The sequence below is a fragment of the Chiloscyllium plagiosum genome, chromosome 40 (genome assembly GCF_004010195.1).
Source record: "Chiloscyllium plagiosum isolate BGI_BamShark_2017 chromosome 40, ASM401019v2, whole genome shotgun sequence".
Classification (NCBI taxonomy): Eukaryota; Metazoa; Chordata; class Chondrichthyes; order Orectolobiformes; family Hemiscylliidae; genus Chiloscyllium; species Chiloscyllium plagiosum.
The window spans coordinates 696,922-721,674 of record NC_057749.1 but is presented as its reverse complement, the minus strand read 5'-3'; the positions used below and the strand labels follow the sequence as shown (position 1 = coordinate 721,674).

Below are 24,753 nucleotides of genomic sequence, written 5' to 3'. Positions count from 1 at the left end.
TTGGAATGGCGAAGGATGAGGGGTGACTTGATAGAGGTTTATAAGATGATCAGAGGAGTAGATAGAGTAGACAGTCAGAAACTTTTTCCCCGGGTATAACAGAGTATTACAAGGGGACATAATTTTAAGGTGAAGGGTGGAAGGTATAGGGGAGATGTCAGGGGTAGGTTCTTTACCCAGAGAGTGGTGGGGGCATGGAATGCGCTGCCTGTGGGAGTGGCAGAGTCAGAATCATTGGTGAACTTTAAGTGGCAATTGGATAGGTACATGGATGGTTGCTTAAGCTAGGACAAATGTTCGGCACAACATCGTGGGCCGAAGGGCCTGTTCTGTGCTGTATTGTTCTATGTTCTGTGTTCTATGTTCTAAACTAATCCATTTACCTGCATTTGGTCCATAGCCACTATGGCCTGGCATTTTAATGCTCATCCAGGTTCTTCGAGTCATTGAGTCATAAAGTCGTACAGCATGGAAACAGACCATTCGGTACAACCAATCCATGCCAACTATAATCTCAGACTAAACTAGTTCCACCTGCCTGCACCTGTCCCATATCCCTCCAAACTTTTCCTATGAATGTACAAATGTGTATTAAACATTGTAACTGTGCCCACATCCTCCACTTCCTCTGGAAATTCATTCTGTACACGAATATTCATTCGTGTTTGAAAGCTTTGCCCTCATGTCTTTTTTAAATCTCTTTCCTCTCAAAAATGTGCCCCAGGTCTTGAAAACCCCTTCCTAGGGAAAAGACGACTACCATTTACAATATCTACATGTCTTATTATTTTATACTTCTTTCAGCTCGCCTCTTACACTCCTACATTCCAGCAAAAAAAAATCCCAACCTTTATAACTCAAACCTTCCATACCTGGCAACATGCTGTAAATCTCTTTTGAACCCTCTCCAGCTTAATCTTGCCTCTGTCAGGCAGCATTCTCTGGTTTTAAGACATGTTAGCCATGGAGAAGAGATTTTCATAATCTCCTCTATCTCTGCCTTATAAATCTGTATACCTCATTCCACCTCCTCTGCTTCAGGGCAAACAGACCCAGCCAACCAGTCTGTGCTCATAACTGAAACTTAAATCCCAACAGTATTCTGGTGAATCTCCTGTGCAACCTCTCCAGTGCAATCATATCCTTCAGACTGGGTGATGACTAGAACTGCACTGTATTCCATCTGTGGTTTTACCAATGTTTTATAAAATTGTAACAAAGATTTCCTTGCTCCTATATTCTACATCCTGGCAATGAACGTGCAGTGATTGTAAGGAGGTTGGCCGGGTGGATGTCATGGGCTGTTAACCTGGTCCAGTCAGAGAGCCCTGGCTGATATAAACAGGAGTGTCAGGAATTCTGCTCATTCTGAGGGCTGGCTCTGAGGCAGTTGAAGCAGTGTCAAGGACTCTTCATGTATATATACAGGGTGACTTGGTCATAAGTTATTTCAGAAGGCAAGCATCCCTTATGCCTTCTTCACCATCCTGTTTAGCTATGCTGACATTTTCAGGGATCTATGAACTCTGGAAGTTCACCAAGGACCCTTTTGTTCCTCAGTACTCCCAAGGGACCTACCATTCATTGTGCATAGCATTCCCTTATTAGACCTCCTAAAATGCATCACCTCACACTTATCTGGATTCCACCTGCCATTGCTTTGCTGAATTTATCAACTGACCAATATTAGCCTGTACACTAAGACTGCCCTCCTCATACCAATAACACAGCAATTTTCATGTCATCTGCAAACTTGCTAATTATACCTTCTACATTCACATCCAAATCATTAATATACATAACAAACAGCAAGTGTACCTGCATCGATCGCTGTGGTACACTGCTGATTACATGCTTCCAATTACAAAAACAACCTTCTTTGCCTCATATTTGGAAGCCAATTTTGGATCTAGTTTGTCAGCTTGCCTTGGATCCCATGGGCTCTTACCTTTTGGACCAGCCTTCCATGGGGGATCTTATTGAAGTCCACATAAACCACGTCAACTGCACTTCCCTCAAGAATATATTTAGTCACCTTTTCAAAACTCAAATAAATTAGTCCATCAGGATCTTCATTTAACAAATCATTCCTGACTATTCCTCATCAATTCCTGCCTTTCAAAGCATTGATTAATTGCACCCTTCAATTTTTTTCCAATGATTTCCCTAACACTGACTGGTCTGTAATAACCTGGCCTAACTCTGTGTTGCCTTTCTTGAATAAAGGAACTACATTAGCTATCCTCCAGTAATCTGGCACTTCACCGGTGTCTGATGAAATATTAAATATTCAAGGGCAGTGGTTTACCTTCTTGAACTACTATGGTTCTCCTGGCAAAAGTATCCCCATAGTGCTATGGTAGGATTTTGATCTAGTGGTAGTGAAGGAATGGCGATATGTTTCAAGTTGGAAATGGTATGTGAAGATCCGATAAAGCTCCCATTACCTCATGCTCCGACTCTCATGGCTTTGGAAGGTTCTGCTCAAGTGAGTTTGGCGAGCCACTGCACTGCATCTTGTGGATGGTGCACACTGCAACGCTGATCGAGATGATGGTAAATGACTCACGCCACAGGCAGAAATCAAAATTCCTGCAGAAACTCTTCCCAGATTTACAGTTTCCAGAATTTTAAAAAAACTGGAACTTGCACTGACTGCAGCAGCTGCTCGGTCCATCACTATTGAGGGTACCTATTGAGGGTATAGTCCATCACTGCAAGGACTTACCCTCAATAGTCAAGAGGTACATCGGAGTAACACCTGCCAGCAACAGCTGTAGCACTGGTAGTGACAGGCTACGTACTGGCAACAAAAAGTGCTGGAGATCACAGTATCCAAAAGCAAGCTGATGTTTTGAGTCTCGCTGACTCTATGAGCTGGCAGGACCTGCAGAGGGCAGTATGAGACAAACCAGTGGATTATCTCATATCACACATTAAAGAGCAAGAAAACTCACAGAAATTGGTACTGATCAGCTGCCCATTTTTACCAGTGCCTATTATGGGATCTCCAAATCTCCATCTGTTCGTACATAAAAGAGAGGCACATTTACCAAGCTTTTGTCTTATTTTCTCCTGGATATAGGTAACACTAGTCAAGAGCGTGGTGCTGGAAAAGTACAGCAGGTCAGGCAGCATCTGAGGAGCAGCAGGATCGATGTTTCGGGCACTGGCTAGGCCAGCGTTTGTTGTCCTTGCCATTTGTCTTCAAGCTGACTGGCTTGCTGCGTCATTTCAGACTCAACCATATTGCTATGGGTCTGGGGTCACATTTGGCCAGTACAGGTACAGATGGTAGATTTCCTTCCCTAAAGGACATTAGTGATGTACTTATTGAATTTAAATTGCACAAACTCCCCATATCCCTAACACATTAGCTTGGGGCCTCTGGATTACTGGTTCCGTGACACTAGCACCAGGTTAGCATCTTCCCACGTCCATCCTTTGTCTCAGCATTAGTGTGAACATTTCTGCTTTCTTGACATTTATTTCACTCTGTAGAGAGGATGCTTTGAGTCTGCCAGATTCTATTGACTATTAATTTTGAGAATTCTCAATTTGTGCATGCTCTGCTTAAATCTGCTAGAGTTGAGAAGAGTAAGAGGTGATTTGGTTGAATTCATTCCAAAGGATCTTGACCAGGTGAATGCAGAGACTGTTTCCTCTTATGGGAGAATCTAGAATCTAGTCAGTGTTCAAAACTCAGGGCTTTGCATTTAAAATACATTAGGCAAAATAATTTCACTCGGATGGTCATGAGTCTTTGGAACATTCTCCCTGAAAAGAAGGTTGAAGCAGAGTCCTTGAATATTTTTAAGGCAAAGATAGACAGATTCTTGTTAAGCAAAGGTTGAGAGAGGGGTAGGTGAGAATGCAGATTTGAGGTTACAATCAAATTATCCATAATCTTATAAAATGGTGGAACAAGTTCAAAGTGGGGTGAATGCCCTACTCTTTATCCCAGTTCACATTTTTATTCAGAATGTAAACAATAAGCCACTGATGAGTGGAATCCATTTTGCAATGCACAGTTCAGGACTCTGCCATATCTGTCAGTTTACACAATAAAACATTAAGTAGGGGAGTAGAATACACGTAAAGCTTGTTATTAGACCAATCCATGATAAGAAGAAGATCACGTGCACTGCAGAACCACTTGCAGGAATGAAATGCTGGAGAATATTTGTGAACAAAATCAAAGCAGGAACACAGCAAGACTGGTGGCCAGTTGCTTTGAGTTTTTGAAATGAAGCCAGTTGGAGTAGAAATACTATTAAGGAACAATGTTATTAAGGAACAAACAGGCCTTCAGACAAGAATGCTGAAATCAGCTTCAGAAGAGTACTGCAAAACGGGAAGAGTCATAGTAAGCACATACAATCACAATAAGGCACTAAAGCAGGAAGCAAACTCAATATCACTAGTACAATCAAGCAGAGCACTGCAGGCTTACATATAGAAACAAAACTTACCGAATGCCAGCTTATGTTCAGCATTTAGAGTATCTGAAAAAATAAAAGAAAGTTATATTAATATTAATACCTGTAACACCAGGCCTGCAACAATTTGTATCTGTACTATTTCATATTTGTTTATTTTACAGCACTTTATAATTTGGTCATCACATTACTGCTTGTGGAATCTTGCTGTACCCAGTTTCCTGCCATATTTCCTCACTTTCAAAACAAAGACTGCATTTCAGAGTGGCTACGAACAAAGGATCATGGTCTCAGGATTCACGGTAGGCCATTCATGACTAAGGTCAGGAGACATTTCTGCATTCAGAGGGTGGTGAACCTTTGGAATAATCAAAAGGCTATGGAGCCTCTATTTAAGAATATTCTAGCCATAAAGGCATCAGAAACAAGCCACAGTGCCCTGTGCTAAATGGCGCTCCATGCCATTGCAAAGTTCAGTGCACTGAGTTCCTGGATCACTGCACAGTTTATTATAATGAGCTGTCAAACACTTTGGCCAAGAACTTTCAGTTTCCAAATGGTGAGAGATTGAACATAATTACCAAGGTACACTACCAGAGCAGCTTAATGGGCTGAATAGCCTGCTCCTACGTCTATTGTTTCTATGAGGAAAAGTACGATATAGATGAAAGTCATCTCATTCTTAAAGGTCTTACTGTCTGAGATCTAAGCTCCATTTGGACAGCACTTTGAGTGAGGTATTGGAACAGAAACAAGCCACAGTGCCCTGTGCTAAATGGCGCTCCATGCCATTGCAAAGTTCAGTGCACTAGCCATACACTGAGTTCCTGGATCACTGCACAGTTTATTATAATGAGCTGTCAAACACTTTGGCCAAGAACTTTCAGTTTCCAAATGGTGAGAGATTGAACATAATTACCAAGGTACACTACCGGAGCCCCTGGAAGTTCCAATGCAAGGATTCTGGGAGAATTGCCCAGGAAGTCTGAACTCGCAATGGTATTATTAGATAAACTAATGGGGCTAAAGGTAGATAAGTTTCCTAGTCCTTATGGCTTTTATCTGAAGATCCTGAAAGAAATAACTACAGATACACTGGATGCATTGGCTGTAACTTTCCAAAAATCTTGTGACTCTGGGGAAGTACTGGAGGATTAGAAACCTGCCAAAGTGACGTCCCTATTTACAAAGAAAGGAGAGGCTGATTAGCTAATTAAATATTGTTGGAAAAATTTCATAATCAATTACTAAGGAAGTAACAGCTACACATTTGGAAATCATAATCTAATCAAGCAGAGTCTTCTCTCGATCCTGAGCACATGTCAAGAAACTTTTAGATTAGATTCCCTCCAGTTTGGAAACAGGCCCTTCAGCCCAACCAGTCCACACCGACCCTCCGAAGAGTAACCCACCCAGACTCATTTCCCTCTGACTAATGCAACTAACACCATGGGCAATTTAGCATGGCCAATTCACCTGACCTGCACATCTTTGGATTGTGGGAGGAAACCGGAGCACCCAGCGGAAACCCACGCAGACACTGGAAGAATGTGCAAATTCCACACAGATGGTAACCTGAGGCCAGAATCGAACCTGGGTCCCTGGCGCTGTGAGGCTGCTGTGCGAACCACCGCGCCGCTTAGATGGAGTCTGACAGCTTTGTATACCCAGGTTGCATGATATGACTGATGATATTAAAATTATATACACACTAATGGGGAGACATAACACCAAACAACTGAAATCCCAAGTGATCACACTAACCCCTGACTCTCACCACCAATCCCCTGTCCAAATCCTACCACTCAGACCCCCGTTTCCAATCTGGAAACACTAAGAGAATTTTTTGCCCAAGTTAGGTTTTGCTTTTTTTATTTGTTCATGGGATGAGGGCATCACTGACTAGTCAGCATTTATTGCCCATCTCTAATTGCCCAGAGGGCAGTTAAGAGTCACCCACATTGCATGGGTCTGGAGTCACATCTTCAGCCAGACCAGTTAAGGATGGCAGCTTGCTTCCCTAAAGGACATTAATGAACCAGATGGGTGTTTCCAACAATCCACAGAGGATTCACGGTCATCATTAGACTCTTAATTCCAGATTTCTGTTGAATTCAAATTCCACCATGGCAGGATTCAAACCTGGGTCCCCAGAACATGGCCTGGGTCTCTGGATTAACAGTCTAACAATAATACCACTAGGCCATTTCCTATCTAGACTTACAGCCTGGGCACTGTTGCATAAGATCACCAAGCGCTCTTTAAAGTGTTCTTTTACAGGTTCCATTGCTAACCACAGAATGGCTTTGTTACCTGGAATATTTTAGTGATCTGCTCTACTCAGTAGTAATCTGACATTTCTGTACTACAATTGGTTTATTTGTTCCTGAGTTGTGACTAACATTGACTAATTCTCGCCACAGTCTCGAGTAGAGCCAATGATAGCTTGGACAAAGCAACCTCTTCCTCCTGGAAGCATGAGTGAACCAGCCATGGTCCTTATGGCAATCCCATAGCCTCCATTCTCACTCTTCTACTCTATAACCCAATAATTACCACATTCACTGAATTCAATTTCATAACTGGCATTTAAATAACACTTGCATGAGCCACAACTATCCGCCCCACCCTTCCACTGCTATTATCAGCCTTTCCCATAGCCAATGATGCATGCATTCATCATAGCAATGAGCTCTCCTCAGCAAGACACTCTCTCTATGTTTCAAACCACCTTTCTCTTAAAGGGCAATATTGTGGTGAAACATTTGTAGTTGTGAGTGTAGCCATGGCTCAATGTTAAGCACGCTCACCTCAGAGTTTTGATTACAAGTCCAATTGCAGAGTAATGCACGCAACACACTCAGCACAAAGTGAGTGTTGCACTATGGGAGATGATGAGATGTTAAACCAAGGCCCCCTGCACCAAAGATTTCATCATTGGTTTGAAGAAAAGGATGTTCTCCTGGATGATATTTGCATGTAGCAATATCACAAACTCAAGATTAGCTGCACATTGTCAGTTTGTGGGAAAAAAAAATTGGTCACTGCAGTATCATCATTTCAAACATAACCTCAACACTCAAAGAAAATAAACCTGATCTTTGGATTTCTGATTTGGAGATGCTAGTGTTGGACTGGGGTGTACAAAGTTAAAAATCACCCAACACCAGGTTATCGTCCAACTGGTTTATTTGGAAGCACTAGCTTTCGGAGCGCTGCTCCTTCATCAGGTGGTTGTGTTAGACAGATGTTTGATTATCAGCCAAGTCATGGATTATGGGAAAAGGAAGGACGAGGCATTACAACGACAAACAGATCAGCCATGATCTTGTATTGAATGTTGGAACAGGATGGAGCAAGTTCTTATGAGCCTATGATCTAAAATGCATCATACTGGTGTCCTGTAATTACCTTGAATTGGATTGTAATGAGCCTGATCATTTTGCTGATCACCCATAAATGGCCCAAGACAGGATGCAGCCATGGAACCAGCTCCTCCCGTTAGTTTGGGTAAATTTTGGCCCAGTCCATGCTTCTGCCTTGGGTTATTTTCATGCTTTGCATCAGGGCATTGGACCTGTGAGCATTGACAATCTATTTTGAAAATGAACCATTTCAGTCCTGTCTATGCATGTATGTAATTTGAATCAGTTATCAACACTGTTCCCCACGCACACAATCTTCCTCTCCTATATAATACATGACTCACTGTCGAACTATTTTCTGTACCAACCTGTTGTGAGATGTTGTTCTCTGAGACAGATGAGACTTTGAGGCAGCTGAGACTTGAACCCAGGTCTCCTGGACCAGTGGTAGGGACACAATCAATGCATCACAAGAGGCTAACTTTACAAAGCCAATGAATAAATTCTCTGATACCAGAGTAATAATCACACTGATCTGATTTAGTTAATGACATGCTGATTAATGCCTGGGAGCACCCAGCCCTAAATCTCAGCCTCACCTAACACCAATGAAGCACTGTGTAGTCACTGTTATAATATAAGAAAGACAGCTGCCAATTTGTACACAGCAAGCTCACAAAAATGTGATCAGAACCAGATAATATGTTTACACAGTAAATTTTTTATTATCCGGCACCTATGGGACCACGAGTATACCAATTGATCAAATATTCCCGATAATCAAGAGGTCCATGCAATCCATTTAAAAACACACACCAAGTAATGGAAACAAAATTTAAAGGACATATGCAACACTGTTATACTTTATTCATGGCATAAATCATTTAAATAATAATGCAACTTTGCCTGAAATAAAACTTACTGGCAGAGAGCCTTCTCACTCACACCCTCAACTGACTACTCAGACATCATGGATATTGCCATATTTGAGGAGAAATTAACTCAAAATTAAACCAACTGTTGATATTTTGTGTGGCTATTCGATTGAAAACGTATATCTATGTTGAGGTAAATAAATTTTTAAAATCTATAATAATTGGACAGAATTGTACAATAAACTTCACAATATTTGAGCTATATAATTTTTTGAAGTTTATCAAGAGCGCTGGTCAAAACAAAGCTTGTTGTAGTGACTTTGGGCCTCTAGGAATGAAAGTTGACCAGAATATTGAGAGAATCCTCTCTAAATTGCACTGGGACATTTTCCATCCTCCTACACAGTCAGGTTTAACATCTTTTCTGAAAGACAGAATCTTCGATAGTCTGGCACACTCTCAGTGCAGGACTACAGTGTTAGCTGGCATTGTGTTCTCAGGTCCCTACAGTGAGATTTAAACTACAAATCTCTGACTGTGAGGTCAGACATTATCTCTCAAACCATCAGCAAAACCCAAAGCATGAAGTGCTAAAGTCTCCTGTCAGCACTCCCCAAAAGAATGCACTTCACAACTGCACAACCACAATCCACTGAGAATTCTTAATCCCTCCTGCTGCTGCTGTGAACTGGCCAGGAATTTCCTCAGTTAGAGCTGTTTCCATTCCTGTAGTGAAATGAGTCTTCAAGAACCTTAAAGATTTCCTCTCAGAAAATTTAGAATGGTAGAGGTGGAAGTTGGGGGCTGGGGGCATCACAGACATAATAAACTGGAGGCACCCATCCTCAATTCCCTCCTTTGCAATAGACATTTCAATAATTCCACCATTTTCCCCGAAGTCCCTTTGTTGTTGATGCGGTGCGGGCAACATTGGGAGTTATTTACGTTATGCACCTCAGAGTGATAATGACCAGGGGAAAGATATGATACAGTTCAGATTACATTACTGTACAAAGTCAAAATAAACCTGAGTTACTTGCCCTTTAATCTGTATTTGTTTGTATCTGTGACTCCAGCTTTCACAATTTAATTGGTGGTAATTTTTCAGAGTGATATCACCAATTAATCATCATACAGCACACAAACAGACCTTTTGGTCCAACAAGTCCATACCGACCATAATCCCAAACAAAACTAGTTCCACCTGCATGTGCTTGGCCCATATCCCTCCAATCTTTCTTATTGATGCACTTATCTACCGTATATACTCCAGTAATAGTCAATCTCATGTAAAAGTTGACCCCCTATTTTTGGCCAAAAAGTCTGGAATTTTCCATGTATCTCGTGTAAAAATTGACCCTAATTGACCACAGAGAACATATCAACATTTGCGAGTCAAGTTATTATCCTGTACATATACATTACGATGAGGAAATTAATCTTTTTTTTGTGCTATTATGTGCTTTAATATACAATTCACACCAAATTTGTCAGGGAAGTTTAAGACGCATCAGGTCAGAGTCATACGACAACCTCACTTTCTGTGCAGCTCAGCGGAGCTCAGGGCCCCTGTATAGCATTCTTGGAACACAGTCATATACCTTGTTGAGGATTTGAAATTTCTTGTGTAAAAAACAAAACTTATATACAGCAATGTTCAAACTGAAAATTATTGAAGTTGCAGAGGAGACAAATAACTGTGTAACAGCATGAGAATTTTGTATTTCGGAGAAACTTGTGAGAGACTGGAGAAAGATATCGAACCTACTTCAGATTATGCCAAAACAAAAGTGTGCCAACTGAGGTGAACCTAGCAAATGGACACAATTGGAGAAAAAAGGTGCTGAATGGATACTTGAAAATCGTCAAAATGGAAAATGTTTTAGCCGTGAAGCTATCCGAATCTATGCAAGAAGCGAATCAAAGAAGGATGGAATTTTGGATTTTGAAGCAAGTGCTGGATGGTGCACATGGTTCATGACAAGGCATGACTTCATATTTCCACAGTGATTTCCTCACCCTAGGGAAACCACATGTGCCATTCACCTTATCTATACACCTCATGATTTTATAAACCTCTATAAGGTCACCTCTCAACCTCTCAAATTCCAGTGAAAAGAATCCCAGTCTATCCAGCCTCTCCTTATAACTCCTGGCAACATCCTGGTAAATCTCTTCTGAACCCACTCCAGCTTAATAATATCCTTTTTATAGCAAGGAAACCAGAACTGGACACAGTACTCCAGAAGAGACCTCACCAATGCCTTGCACAACCTCAACCTCCCAATGCATTTCTAACCACCCTATCTACATGTGATGCAAACTACAAAGAATAATGTACCTGAAACCCACAGTCTCTCTGTTCTACAACACTTCCCAAGGCCCTATTTTTAAGTTTATAAAAGTCTTGTCTTTGTTTGCTTTACCAAAATGCAATACCTCGCATTTATCCAAATTAAACTCCATTTGCCACTCTTCAGCTTATTGACCCAATTGATCAAGATCTCTTTGTAATCTGAGAGAACCTTTTGCTGTCCACTATACCTCCAATCATGGTTTCATCCACAAATTTACTAACCAAAATTCTATATTCTCATCTCATAGAGTCATATAAATGTACAGCATAGAAACAAACCCTTTGGTGCAAATCATTCCTGCCAACCAGCATCCCAGATAAACCGAGTCCCATTTGCCAACATTTGGCCCGTAAGCCTCTAAACCTTCCTATTCATATACCTATCCAGATTACTTTTAAATATAGTAATTGTACTAGCCTCCACCATTTCTTCTGGAAGCTTATTCCATATCCGCACCACCCTCTGTGTGAGAAAGTTGCCGTTTAAATCCCTTTTCAATCTTTCCCCTCTCACCCTAAAAATATGGCCTCTAGTTTGAACTACCCCACTCGGGGAAAAGACCTTGTCCAATTACCCTATCCTTGCCCCTCATGACTTTATAAACTTCTATAAGGTCACCCCTCCACCTCTGATGCTCCAGGGAAAACAGCCCCAGCCTATTCAGCCTCTCTCTATAGCTCAAACCCTCCAACCCTGGCAAAATCCTTGCAAATCTTTTCTGAACCCCTTCAAGTTTCACAAAAGGGAATCCTGTTCAAAAAAGGGAATCCTGTTCAAAAAGGGAATAGGGATAACCCCGGGAATTACAGGCCAGTTAGTCTTACTTCGGTGGTAGGCAAAGTAATGATTGGGTACAAGAGTCAGGATGTCATGTTGCAGCTTTATAAGACTTTAATTAGGTCACACTTAGAATATTCTGTTCAATTTTGGTTGCCATATTATAGGAAGGATATGGAGACTTTGGAGAGGGTGCAAAAGAAGATGCTGTAGGATTAGAGGGCATGAGCTATAAGAAGAGAGACTAGAAAAACTCAGGTTGTTTTCTGTGCAGTGATGGAGGCTGAGGGGAGACTTGATAGAAGTCTACAAACCTACGTGCTAATCAGACTAGAAATAGCAGAAAACTCTTAACTATTCTGAAGAAGGATCACTAGACTTGAAATGTTAACTCACAAATGTTGCCAGACCAATTGAATTTGTCCAAGAATTTCTGTTTTTTGGAAGTCTACAAAGCTATAAGATGCATAGATAGGATTGATGGTCAGAAGCTTTTTCCTGGAGTTGAAATGTCTAATACTAGAGCGCATGCACTTAAGGTCGGGGGGGGGGGTTCAATATGGTGTATTAGCGTTCATTAGCAGAGGGATTGAATTCAAGAGTCGTGAAGTGATGTTGCAACTGTACAGGACTTTGGTTAGGCCACATTTGGAGTACTGTGTGCAGTTCTGGTCACCTCACTTTAGGAAAGATGTGGAAGCTTTGGAGAGGGTGCAGAAAAGATTTACCAGCATGTTGCCTGGAATGGAGAATAGGTCGTACGAGGATAGATTGAGACCGCTAGGCCTTTTCTCGTTGGAACGGCGAAGGATGAGGAGTGACTTGATAGAGGTTTATAAGATGATCAGAGGAATAGATAGAGTAGACAGTCAGAAACTTTTTCCCCGGGTACAACAGAGTGTTACAAGGGGACATAAATTTAAGGTGAAGGGTGGAAGGTATAGGGGAGATGTCAGGGGTGGGTTCTTTACCCAGAGAGTGGTGGGGGCATGGAATGCGCTGCCTGTGGAAGTGGTAGAGTGACCTTTAAGCCGCAATTGGATAGGTACATGGATGGGTGCTTAAGCTAGGACAAATGTTCGGCACAACATTGTGGGCCGAAGGGCCTGTTCTGTGCTGTATTGTTCTATGTTCTAAAATCCTTCCTATAGCAGGGAGACCAGAATTGCATACACTGCTCCAAAAGTGGCCTAACCAATATCCTGTACAGCCATAACATGACCTTCCAACTCCTTTAGAAGAAAGTGAGGACTGCAGATGCTGGAGATCAGAGCTGAAAATGTGTTGCTGGAAAGGCGCAGCAGGTCAGGCAGCATCCAAGGAACAGGAGAATCGATGTTTCAGGCATAAGTCCTTCTTCAGGAATGAGGAAAGTGTGTCCAGCAGGCTAAGATAAAAGGTAGGGAGGTGGGACTTGGGGGAGGGACTCAGATTTCTCCAGTTTCCTCATTTCCCCTCCCCCCACCTTGTCTCAGTCAAATCCCTCGAACTCAGCACCGCCTTCCTAACCTTCAATCTTCTTCCTGACCTCTCCGCCCCCATCCCACTCCGGACTATCACCCTCACCTTGACCTCCTTCCACCTATCGCATTTCCAACATCCCTCCCCCAGGTCCCTCCTTCCTACCTTTTATCTTAGCCTGCTGGACACACTTTCCTCATTCCTGAAGAAGGGCTTATGCCCGAAACATCGATTCTCCTGTTCCTTGGATGCTGCCTGACCTGCTGCGCTTTTCCAGCAACACATTTTCAGCTTTCAACTCCTTTACTCAATGCCCTGACCAATAGGTTTATAAGATATAGAAGAAGAATTATGCTATTTGGCCCATCAAGTCTGCTCCACCATTCGATCATGGCTCATATACCCCTCACCCCTATTTCTCTGCCTTCTCCCCACAACCCTTCAACCCATTACCAATTAAACATCTGTCTAACTCCTCTTTAAACTTACTCACTGTCCCAGCATCCACTGCACTTTGGTGAATTCCACAGGTTCACAATCCTTTTGGAGAAGTAGTTTCTCCTCCTGTCTGTTTTAAATTTGCTCCCCCTTATTGTAAGATTGTGACTTTTCATCCTAGTATGCCCCACAAGTGGAAGCATCTGTCTATGTTATCCACACATTTTATCGCCTTGAATACCTCAATTTGATCTCCCCTCATTCTTCTAAATTCCAGACAGTATAGGCCTAAACTGTTTAATCTCTCTTCATATGACAAACCCCTCATCTCTGGGATCAATCTAGTGAATCTCCTCTGAACTGTCTCCAAATCCACAACATCTTTCTTCAAATAAGCGGACCAAAACTGTTCACAATACTCCAGGTGTGGTCTCACCAATACCTTGTATACCAAACACCTTCTTCACTATCCTATCCACCTGCAACTCCACTTTCAAGGAACGATGAACCTGCACTTCAAGGTCTCTTTGTTTAGGCAAACTCCCTAGAACGTTACGATTAAGTATATTAGTCCTGCCCTGATTTGCCTTTCCAAAAGGCAGCACCTCACATTTATCTAAATTAATTTCATCTGCCACTCTTCAGCCCACTGGCCCATCTGATCAAGGTCCTCTGAGGTAACCTCCTTCGCTGTCCATTACACTTCCAATTTTGGCATCATCTGCAAACTTACCAACGATACCTCCTATGTTCACATCCAAATCATTTATATAAATGAAGAAAAGTAGTGGACTCAACACTAATCCTTGTGGCACACCACTAGTCACAGGCCTCCAGTCTGAAAAACAACCCTCCTCCACCGCCATCCTCTGTCTTCTACCTTTGAGCCTGTTCATTATCCAACTGACTAGTTGTCCCTGTATTCCATGAGATCTAACCTTGCAAACCAGTCTCCCATGGGGAACCTTGTCAAACGCCTTACTGAAATCCATATGGATCACGTCCACTACTCTGCCCTTAATACACTTCATTACTTCTTCAAAAAACTCAATCAACCTAGTGAGACATGATTTTCCACACACACAGCTAAGTTGACTATTCCCAAGCAGTCTTTGCTTTTCCAAATTTAAATCATTTATATCAATGCCAAACAAACAGAACCACCAAACAATCCCATCAGGCTCTAGGTGACTCAAGCCAGGTGCAGAGTCTGATCCTGGAGTACAGCACTCACCTTCATAGAATGAGATGAACACTTCCCTCTCCCAAAGCTTCTGAACATGTCTGTAATTGTTCACCATTTCTGTTTGATTGGCTTCATCCATTCGTGAGAAGTATAAGTCTTTTTGTAACTCTGACAGCTGGTAACAGATTAAAACAGTTCCTGTTACTGAAGCACTGAACCAAAAAGAATCCTTTTGGCACATTTCTATCCATGTAAATACTCCTGAGATGAAAAGAACTAAGGGTGATGTCCAATTTTTGGGCCTGAGATCCTATCTCAATCTCTGCCAATGTATATGATTCCTAAGTCAAATAACACTTGAATTCATTTCCTAACAGCTTGGTTCATTTTCCTGGGACTCTGCTACTGGATGAGGGTGGAAGGTGATGGACAGGGAAAGATCTAGAGTCCAACAGAGTGATACTGCTGGTGACTTCCTTACTACTCCATGCAGTAACCTTAAAATTCAGGATCTAAAGGAACCAGATGCCAAGCACAGTGGTGAATTAGTAACCTGACATCACTGGTTGAGAAAATACTAGAACCTAATATGAAATACATGATGGCTCGATATATAGAATATAATTTTCTGACCAGATAGTCATCATGGATTTATAAAAGGAAAAATCATGTTTCACAAATCTGATCAGAGCTTTTTTTGAGGATGTTACTAGCAAAATTAATAATCGATTTCCAATGGATATTGTGCATGTAGATTTTCAGAAGACTTCTGATAAAGTTCCGTACATGATGCGAGTTAGCAAAACTAAAGTGCTTGGAATTGTGGTTAATATACTCGCATACAATGAGGGTTAGTTAACAGGCAGAAAGCAGAGAGTTGAAATAAACAGGCCATTCAAAAGTTGTCAGGCTGTGATCAGTGGGGTGTCAGAAAGATCACAGTTAGGTCCAGTTGTTTACAATCTATAGAATTGATTTAGTTATGGGAGAGAAGTAAATATTTCTAAGTTTGGAAATGAGAGTTGGTGAAGAAGATGCAAAGAGGCTTCAAGGGGATTTAGACAGACTAAGTGAGTGCATATGAGCATGCAGAGGGAATATAAATCACCAGATTGAGTCCTGGAATGGTGGGGAAACCAGGCTGTATTTGAATTGGCCAATCTTGGAAAAACCCATCTGAGACCCTTCGAGACCAAAACGTTCCATTTTCAAACCAAGAATTGGGTTTCAAGATGAGATTCGCATTGGTGAGTGGCAAGAGGCCTATCATCATGGATTCTCATTCATTGTCATCGTCATCGTTAGTCAAAAGCATTGTGCTGGAAAAGCACATCAGGTCAGGCAGCACCTGAGGAGCAGAAGAGTTGATGTTTCGGGCATAAGCTTTTCATCAGGAATCCTGACATGAAAGTCAGAATGGTTACTTGGTGATTCCAGCTCCTCTGGACCTCCATCTTGGACACCCAGAATTTGGAATCTCAGACACACTTCAGGGCACCAGGCACATGGACAGTACAGCCACAGACATTGACTTCGAAAACAGCAGTCGTCAATTAAGGAGGTTGAACATGTTGCTGTATATGACATTAATCTCACCGCTGCACTGTGTGCCAGCACCCAAAGACACTGCATGTGCTTCAAATAAATGGCCATGGCTCAATGTCTAAAGTCACAAAGGCTTCAGTTAAGTGTAGGGAGATGCAGCACAGTAAGTTAAAGGTAGCATCTGAAATCAGTGCAAGGACTTTGGGCAGTTGGTCACTCAGGGTTATCAAGGTCCCAGCGTCTGTACCTTTACAGACTGGAAAGGGATCCAGATTAGTCCTGTGTACCCTGCACAACCAATCTGAGGGGTTGCAGCAACAGTGAGAGAGTTTGTACACTCATCAGTTTGAGATGTGGTCACTCATCATGCCAGGGATTCCAGCAGTGGCCAGTACTTCCACCAACAGCGAGTGAGAGAATCAGGGTGCTTTCACAGCAGAATGTGACAGGGCCTTGGGACCCAATTAATGAGACAAGTTTGGAATAATCAGATGAGAAAACTTAGCCAGTCTCACAGAGAGAAACCTTCCATGAAACTCAATATAAATGAGAGTTAGCTGATTTCTGATTAGATTCAGCCTGTGCTCAGGTTTCCTCAATTGATGCTCTCCTACTAACCAAAGATTACATTTCAACTGGTCAGAAAAAATCAGTAAATATTGTGACAGAACCATGATGTGCAAAGATGTACATAAGATTCACTCTATTAGAATTTTTACAGAAATGCTATTAGGAAAGGATAACACATCAATTTTAAAATTGCTTACGGAGCCAGCTATCTGAGAAAAAAATGGAAAATCCTTATTCAAGATCCTTCTGCAGGGATGAATGGGACCGGGAGTGAATGGAACCAGGGGTGAATGGGATCGGGAGTGAATGGGACCGAGAGTGAATGGGGCCGGGAGTGAATGGGGCCGGGAGTGAATGGGGCCGGGAGTGAATGGGGCTGGGAGTGAATGGGGCCGAGAGTGAATGGGACCGGGAGTGAATGGGGCCGGGAGTGAATGTGGCCGAGAGTGAATGGGACCGAGAGTGAATGGGGCCAGGAGTGAATGGGGCCAGTCTTTGCTCACACCTTGAGCTGTAAACAATCACTAACTGCTGAGACTGCGATGGAGAGGCTTTAAACTATCTTAGTACAGTGTTGTCATGATGAGAAAGAATAACATTGTCACTCCCATGCTTGAAAACTACATTTTAAAACTCAAAAATTCTTTGAAGAATTTTGGTCAAAACACTCCAATTACCTATCAACAATGTTAGTGCGGATGTTTCACAGGTTTGTGGAAATTGACAACCATCAACCTGCGAGGAAATTATTAGATGGTTAATATTTGTGCTTAGTGTACCAATTAAAGAAAGAAACTTACATATGAAGGTCAAGCCCAGGAAATCAGATAGACGTCATCAGAGTTTTTTGCAATAAAGTCACACAAATAAAAATGAACTGAGTATAATATAGTTAAGATTACAGAGACATGGCTTCAGAGTGACCAGGGATGGAGACAGAATATCCAGGGGCATTCATTTTTAAGGAAGAACAGACAAAGGAGAAGGAGGTGGGGCAACATTGCTGGTTAAAGAAGACAATAATGTTTTCAGGAGGAAGGATATTAGCTTTGGTGAAGTGGAATCTGTATGGGTAGAATTCAAAAATAATAATGAGCAGAAAACAATAATGGGAGTTTTATATCGACTCAAAACTGTAATTGTAATGTTGGGGAAGGCATTAAACCAAGTAAATTAGAGACATATGCAACAAAGCTGTCATTATGGGTGACTTTAATTTGTATATAGATTGGGCAACTCAAATCAGTAGCAATACAGGAGAGGAGGAGTTTGAGGTATGTGCACATGGTGGTTTTCTGGATTAATATGTTGATGAACTATTAGAGAACAACCATCACAGACTGGTTAATTGCACAATGAGGAATAGTAAGCTAGAAATGTGAGGCCTCATGGGGAAGTGTGACCATAGTTCGATAGAATTCTTCACTAAAAAGGAGGCTCTGAGACAGGGTGTTGAATCTAATTAAAGGAAACTACGATAGCATGAGATGACAACTGGCAACTGGCAATGATAAATTGGATAATACTTCTTAATGCAATGACAGTGATTTAAAGAGGGTGTGGATGAAGTGCAACATTTGTTCATTCCTGTCTGGCACAAAAAGAAAACAGGAAAGATGGCACAGCCATGGCTATAACAAGGAAAGTTAGGAAGAGTAAGGAAGGACATACGAATTGGCCAAGAAAAAAAAGCAGTAGCCCTGAGGATTGGCAGTAGTTTAGATTTCAGCAAAGGAGAACCAAGGGATTGATTAAGAGGGCTAAAAGTGAGTATGGGAGTAAGCTTCCAGGGAACATACAAACAAACTGTAAAAGCTTCTACGGCAATGTGAAGAGAAAAAGATTTGTAAAGATAAATGTAGGTCACTTAGTCAGAAACAGGAGAATTTATAATGGAGAGAAAACAGTTGGCAGAGCAATAAAGTATATATTTTGGTTCTGTTTTCTTACAGAAAGACACAAATAACATCTAAAAGATATTGGGAACACACGATCTAGAAAGAGGCAGGAACTAAAGGAATTCAGTATTAGTAGGGAAGTAATGTTAGGGAAATTGATAGGTTTGAAGGCAGATAAATTCCAGGACACAGTAATCTACATCCCAAAGTGCTTAAGGAAGTGCCCCTAGAAACAGTGGATGCATTGCTGGTCATTTTTCATACAGCCATGCAGCGTAGAAACAGATCCTTCAGCCCACCATGGCTATGACAACTAACAAATACCAAATTACACCAATCCCTTTTGTCTGAATTTGGTCCATAGCCTACTGTGATCTGGCATTTCAAGTGCTCATGTAAATGCTTCTTTAACGTTGTGAGAGTACCTGCCTCCACCACCATCTCAGGCAATACAATTCCATATTTCCACCACACTCTGGATGAAAAACATTTTGCTCAGATCTTCCCCAAACCACTTACTCCTCATTTTGAACTTAAGCCCTCTGGTCTTAGACATGTCTGCTATGGATAAAAGATTCTCACAATCTACCCGCTCGGTACCTCTCAATCAGATCCCTCCCCCCTCAGCCTCCTCTGCTCCAGGGAAAACAAACCCAGCCTAGCCAATCTCTCCTCAAAACTGAGACTTTCCATCCCAGGCAACATTCTGGTGAATATCCTCTGTACCCTCTCCAGTGGAACCATGTCATTCTGATAATATAACAATTAGAATTGCACACAGTATTTCATCTGTGGCCTAACCAATGTTTTATAAAGTTGGGACAGGACTTCCTTGCTCCTCTATTCCACATCTTAGCTAATGAAAGCAAGCATGTTAAAAGCTTTCTTCACAGCATCTCTCCCTGTGCTGACACCTTCAGGGAGCTATGGACTTGTACACCAAGGTCCCTTTGTTCCTCAGTTCTCCCTAGGCACCTACCATTAATTGTGTATATCTTTCTATTTTTAGACCTGCTAAAAAGCATCAACTTGAACTTATCAAGATTGAATTCCACCTGCCCTTGCTCTGCCCAATTTACCAGCTGATCAATATCAGACTGTAGCCTGCATTTTATACACTCTGGAACAGTTCTTATGGATTGGAGGGTAACTAATGTAATCCACTACTTCAAAAAGGAGATAGAGAGAAAACAGGACATTTAGAACAGTTAGCCTGACAGCGACCCTGGGAAAATGCTAGTGTCTATTGTAAAATGGTTAGCATTGATGCTTCACAGCGTCAGGGACCGTCAGGGACCCAGGTTCGATTCCATCTTGGGTGGCTGTGTGGAGTTTGCACATTCTCCCCGTGTCTGCGTGGGTTTCCACCAGGGTGCTCCTGTTTCCTCCTACAGTCCAAAGATATGGATTGACCATCTAAATTTGGGCAAGTTGAGTGAGTGGACAAACATGTGAATTACAATGTGGATAAGTTGGTGGGCGGCACGGTGGCACAGTGGTTAGCACTGCTGCCTCACAGCGCCAGAGACCCGGGTTCAATTCCTGACTCAGGCGACGAACTGTGTGGAGTTTGCACATTCTCCCCGTGTCTGCGTGGGTTTCCTCCGGGTGCTCCGGTTTCCTCCCACAGTCCAAAAGATGTGCAGGTCAGGTGAATTGGCCATGCTAAATTGCCTGTAGTCTTAGGTAAGGGGTAAATGTAGGGGTATGGGTGGGTTGTGCTTCGACGGGTCGGTGTGGACATGTTGGGCCGAAGGGCCTGTTTCCACACTGTAAGTAATCTAATCTAATCTAATCTAATCTAAGCATGAGATTATCCACTTTGGTAACCAAAGCAGGAAGGCAGATTATCTGAATGGCTGAGCATCTCTGGGACTGCTTGGAATCGGTGTCGTGGACTGTATTCAAATACTCAGCGGAAAACCTAGACATGAATGTCATACCATCACAATTTTATTAGCAAATGCATTGAGGACTGCATACCAAAGAAGTCAATCTGAGTTTCCTCAACTGGAAACCTTAGATGACCCAAGAAATCCACTCCCTGAAGACCGGGTGTGCAGCATTCATGTCGGACAACCCAGGCACTTACAGAAAATCCAGATACAACCGCCACAAAGCTATCAGAGATGCCAAGAGGCAGTACCGGACCAGGTTAGATTTTACTGCTCCTCGGATGCTGCCTGAACTGCTGTGCTCTTCCAGCACCACTAATCCAGAATCTGGTTTCCAGCATCTGCAGAAATTGTTTTTACCAGGTTAGATTACCAGACCAACCAAACAGACTCCCACCACCCGTAACAATGTCTAAACAACATAACAAGATACAAAATGAAGCAGATCATGATAGAGAACAGTGTCACACCCCATTCCTGATGAACTCAATACTCTCTGTCCTCGGTTCGAGCAGAATGCCAGTGGCGCAGTGTCACCTGCCCCGACAGCCCTGGACACACCTGTTCCCTCCGTCACCGCTGCTGAATTCGGATCGGTCTTCCTGGGAGTCAACCCAAGGAAAGCAATGGGCCCAGATGGAGACCCCAGCCGTGCGCTTAGATCCTGTGCAGACCAGCTGGTGCAGGTATTCAGCTGGGCCAGGGTCTCCGTCTGGGCCAGTTGCTTTCCTTGGGTTGACTCCCAGGAAGACCGATCCGAATTCAGCAGCGGTGACGGAGGGAACAGGTGTGTCCAGGGCTGTCGGGGCAGGTGACACTGCGCCACTGGCATTCTGCTCGAACCGAGGACAGAGAGTATTGAGCTCATCAGGAATGGGGTGTGACACTGTTCTCTATCTTTGACAAAGGGTCAGTTAGACTCGAAACGTCAGCTCTTTTCTCTCCTTACAGATGCTGCCAGACCTGCTGAGATTTTCCAGCATTTTCTCTTTTGATTTCAGATATTCACTCACATCTTTGGCCTATCCCTCCTATAGGCCAAAGTCCCCACTTGCTTCAAGAAGATCACCGTCATTCCAGTATCTCTGAAAGCACATGCAACGTGCCTTAATGACTACTGCCCAGTCGCTCTCACCTTCATAATCATAAAGTACTTTCAGATGCTGGTCATGGCCCACATCAATTCTAGCCTCCCAGCCTGCCTCAATCCAGCAGGCAGTGAAGAAAGCTAATAGCATGCTGGCCTTCATAACAAGAGGAATTGAGTATAGAAGCAAAGAGGTCCTTCTGCAGCTGTACAGGGCCCTGGTGAGACCATACCTAGAGTACTGTGTGCAGTTTTGGTCTCCAAATTTGAGGAAAGACATTCTGGCTATTGTGGAGTGCAGCGTAGGTTCACAAGGTCAATTCCCTGAATGGTGGGACTACCTTACGCTGAAAGATTGGAGCGACTGGGTTTGTATACGCTTGAGTTTAGAAGGCTGAGAGGGGATCTGATTGAGACGTATAAGATTATTAAAGGATTGGACACTCTGGAGGCAGGAAGCATGTTTCCACTGATGTCCAGAGGACACAGTTTAAAAATAAGGAGTAGGCCAATTAGAACAGAGTTGAGGAGAAACTTCTTCACCCAGAGAGGGATGGGTGTGTGGAATGCTCTGCCCCAGAAGGCTGTGGAGGCCAAGTCTCTGGATACTTTCAAGAAAGAGTTGGATAGAGCTCTTAAGGATAATGGAATTAAGGGTTATGGGGATTAGGCAGGAACAGGATACAGATTGAGGATGATCAGCCATGATCATAATGAATGGTTGTGCTGGCTCGAAGGGCAGAATGGCCTACTCCTGCACTATTGCCTATTGTCTATTGTCAATCCCCTGCAATTTGCCTACTGATGTAACAGGTCCACAGCAGACACCATTTCCCTAGCACTGCCCCCTGCAACTGGATCCCCAACCTCCTGACCCACAGACCACAATCAGTGAGGATAGACAACTGCACCTCCTTCACAATAACACTCAACAGTGTAATCCCCAAGGATGTGTTCTCAGCCCCTACTGTACTCCTTCTTCATCTCCGACAGGGTCACCAAGTTCTGAATGAATGCCATCTACATGTTTGCTGATGACACTATCGTCGTAGGAGGGATATCAGACAATGATGAGTCAGAATACAGAAAGGAGATAGAGGGCTTGATGTCGTGGTGCAACAATAACAATCTCTCTCTCAATGTTGGCAAAACAAAAGACTTCAGAAAACAGGGAGGAGAACACAACCCCATCTTTATCAACAGAGCTGAAGTTGAGAGGATGGAGTTTATCAAGTTCCTAGCAGTGACGATAATGTGACTGGCCTGTACTGCCCTGTAGATGCAACAGCAAAGAAGGCCCAACAATGCCTCTTCTTCCTTGGGCAGCTGAGGAAATGCAGAATATCCAAAAGGACCCCCACCAACCTTTACAGATACACCACAGAAAGCATACTGGCCAGGTGCATTACAGCCTGCATTACAGGAGCAAACTGCCCTGCCCAGGACCATAAGAAACTACAAACGTTTGTTTGCACAGTCCAGGCCATCACGGAAGCCAACCTTCCATCCAATGACTCCATTTACTCTTCCCATTGCTATGGAAAAGTTGCCAACATCATCAAAGGCCCCTCTCACCCCAGTAATGCTCTCCAACCTTTTCCATCAGGCAGAAGGTACAAAAGCTTGAACACATGCGCCAACAGGTTGAAGAACAACTTCTTCCCTGGCTTTATTAGACTGATGAATGGACCCTCTAACTGCTTAGAATGGTCTTGATTTGTCCACCTCCTGTGCAGTGTATGTCTCACTCTGTCTAAATACCCTAGGATTTGTATGTCCTTGCTTACTGTGATCTACCTGTACTACTCACAAACAAAGCTTTTCACTGTACTTAGGTACACATGAAAATAAATCAAATTAACCATTAAATTAATTTGCGAGGAGAGCTGGGTGTCCTTGCACAACAGTTGGTGAAAGTAAGTATGCAAGTGCAGAAGGAATCAGAAGCTATGATGGCCTTCATAGAATCCCAAGAGGAATTCTTCAAAGAGGCCATTTAGCCCATTGAGCCTCACTGACCCTCTGAAGTGTAGTCTACATAGACCTCAATCCCAATGGACCCCACATGGGTTTTTTATCAAGCTAATTCACCTAGACAGCATGCATCTGGACACTATGGTCAGTTTCGCCTGGCCAATCCACATTACCTGCACATCTTTGGACAGTGGGAGGAAACAGGAGCATCCGGAGGAAATCCATGCAGACATAGGGAGAATGTATAAATTCAGACAGTTGCCAAAGGTTGGAATCGAACCTGGGTCCTTGACCACTCAGCCACCTAAGACGATTTGAGTACAAGAGTAGGGATGTCCTGCTGCAATTTTACAGGGGCCTTGGCGAGACCACACCAGGAGTATTGTGTTTTGATCTCCTTATCTGAGGAAGGACGCTCTGGCTGTGGAAGGAGTGCAGACCGATTCCTGGGATGGTACAGCTAACAGATGGCACTATAACGAGAGACTAGATTGGTTAGGACCATATTCAAAGGAGTTTATTGGAATGAGGGAAATCAGAGAAACCTGCAAACTTCAAACAGGAGTAGACAGGGCAACCCCAGGAACAATGTTCCCGATGCCCAGAAATGTAGAACCAGGGGTCACAGTCTAATGGTAAGGGATAAATAATTTTGGGATTGAGATAAGGAGACATGGAGGAGCGGTTCCACCATAGAACACACCAGATGGCCTCCTTCTTTAGAGACCGCAATTTCCCTTCCCACGTGGTTAAAGATGCCCTCCAACGCATCTCATCCACATCCCGCACCTCCGCCCTCAGACCCAACCCCTCCAACCGCAACAAGGACAGAACGCCCCTGGTGCTCACCTTCCACCCTACCAACCTTCGCATAAACCAAACCATC

The 24,753-nt window shown here is 43.0% G+C and overlaps 1 protein-coding gene across 4 annotated transcripts in view; it reads right to left on the bottom strand.

Annotated features, from left to right (window-relative positions):
* Window positions 1–24,753, bottom strand: part of ca12 (carbonic anhydrase XII) — a 100,485-nt gene that overhangs the window by 31,659 nt on the left and 44,073 nt on the right. For all 4 annotated transcript variants that reach the window (XM_043680137.1, XM_043680140.1, XM_043680141.1 and 1 more), the window contains exons 9-10: window positions 14,947–15,073; window positions 4,473–4,505 (exon numbers count right to left, since the gene is read on the bottom strand). In XM_043680137.1, the coding sequence (XP_043536072.1) occupies window positions 4,473–4,505; window positions 14,947–15,073 (160 nt within the window). The remainder of the gene's footprint in view (window positions 1–4,472; window positions 4,506–14,946; window positions 15,074–24,753) is intronic.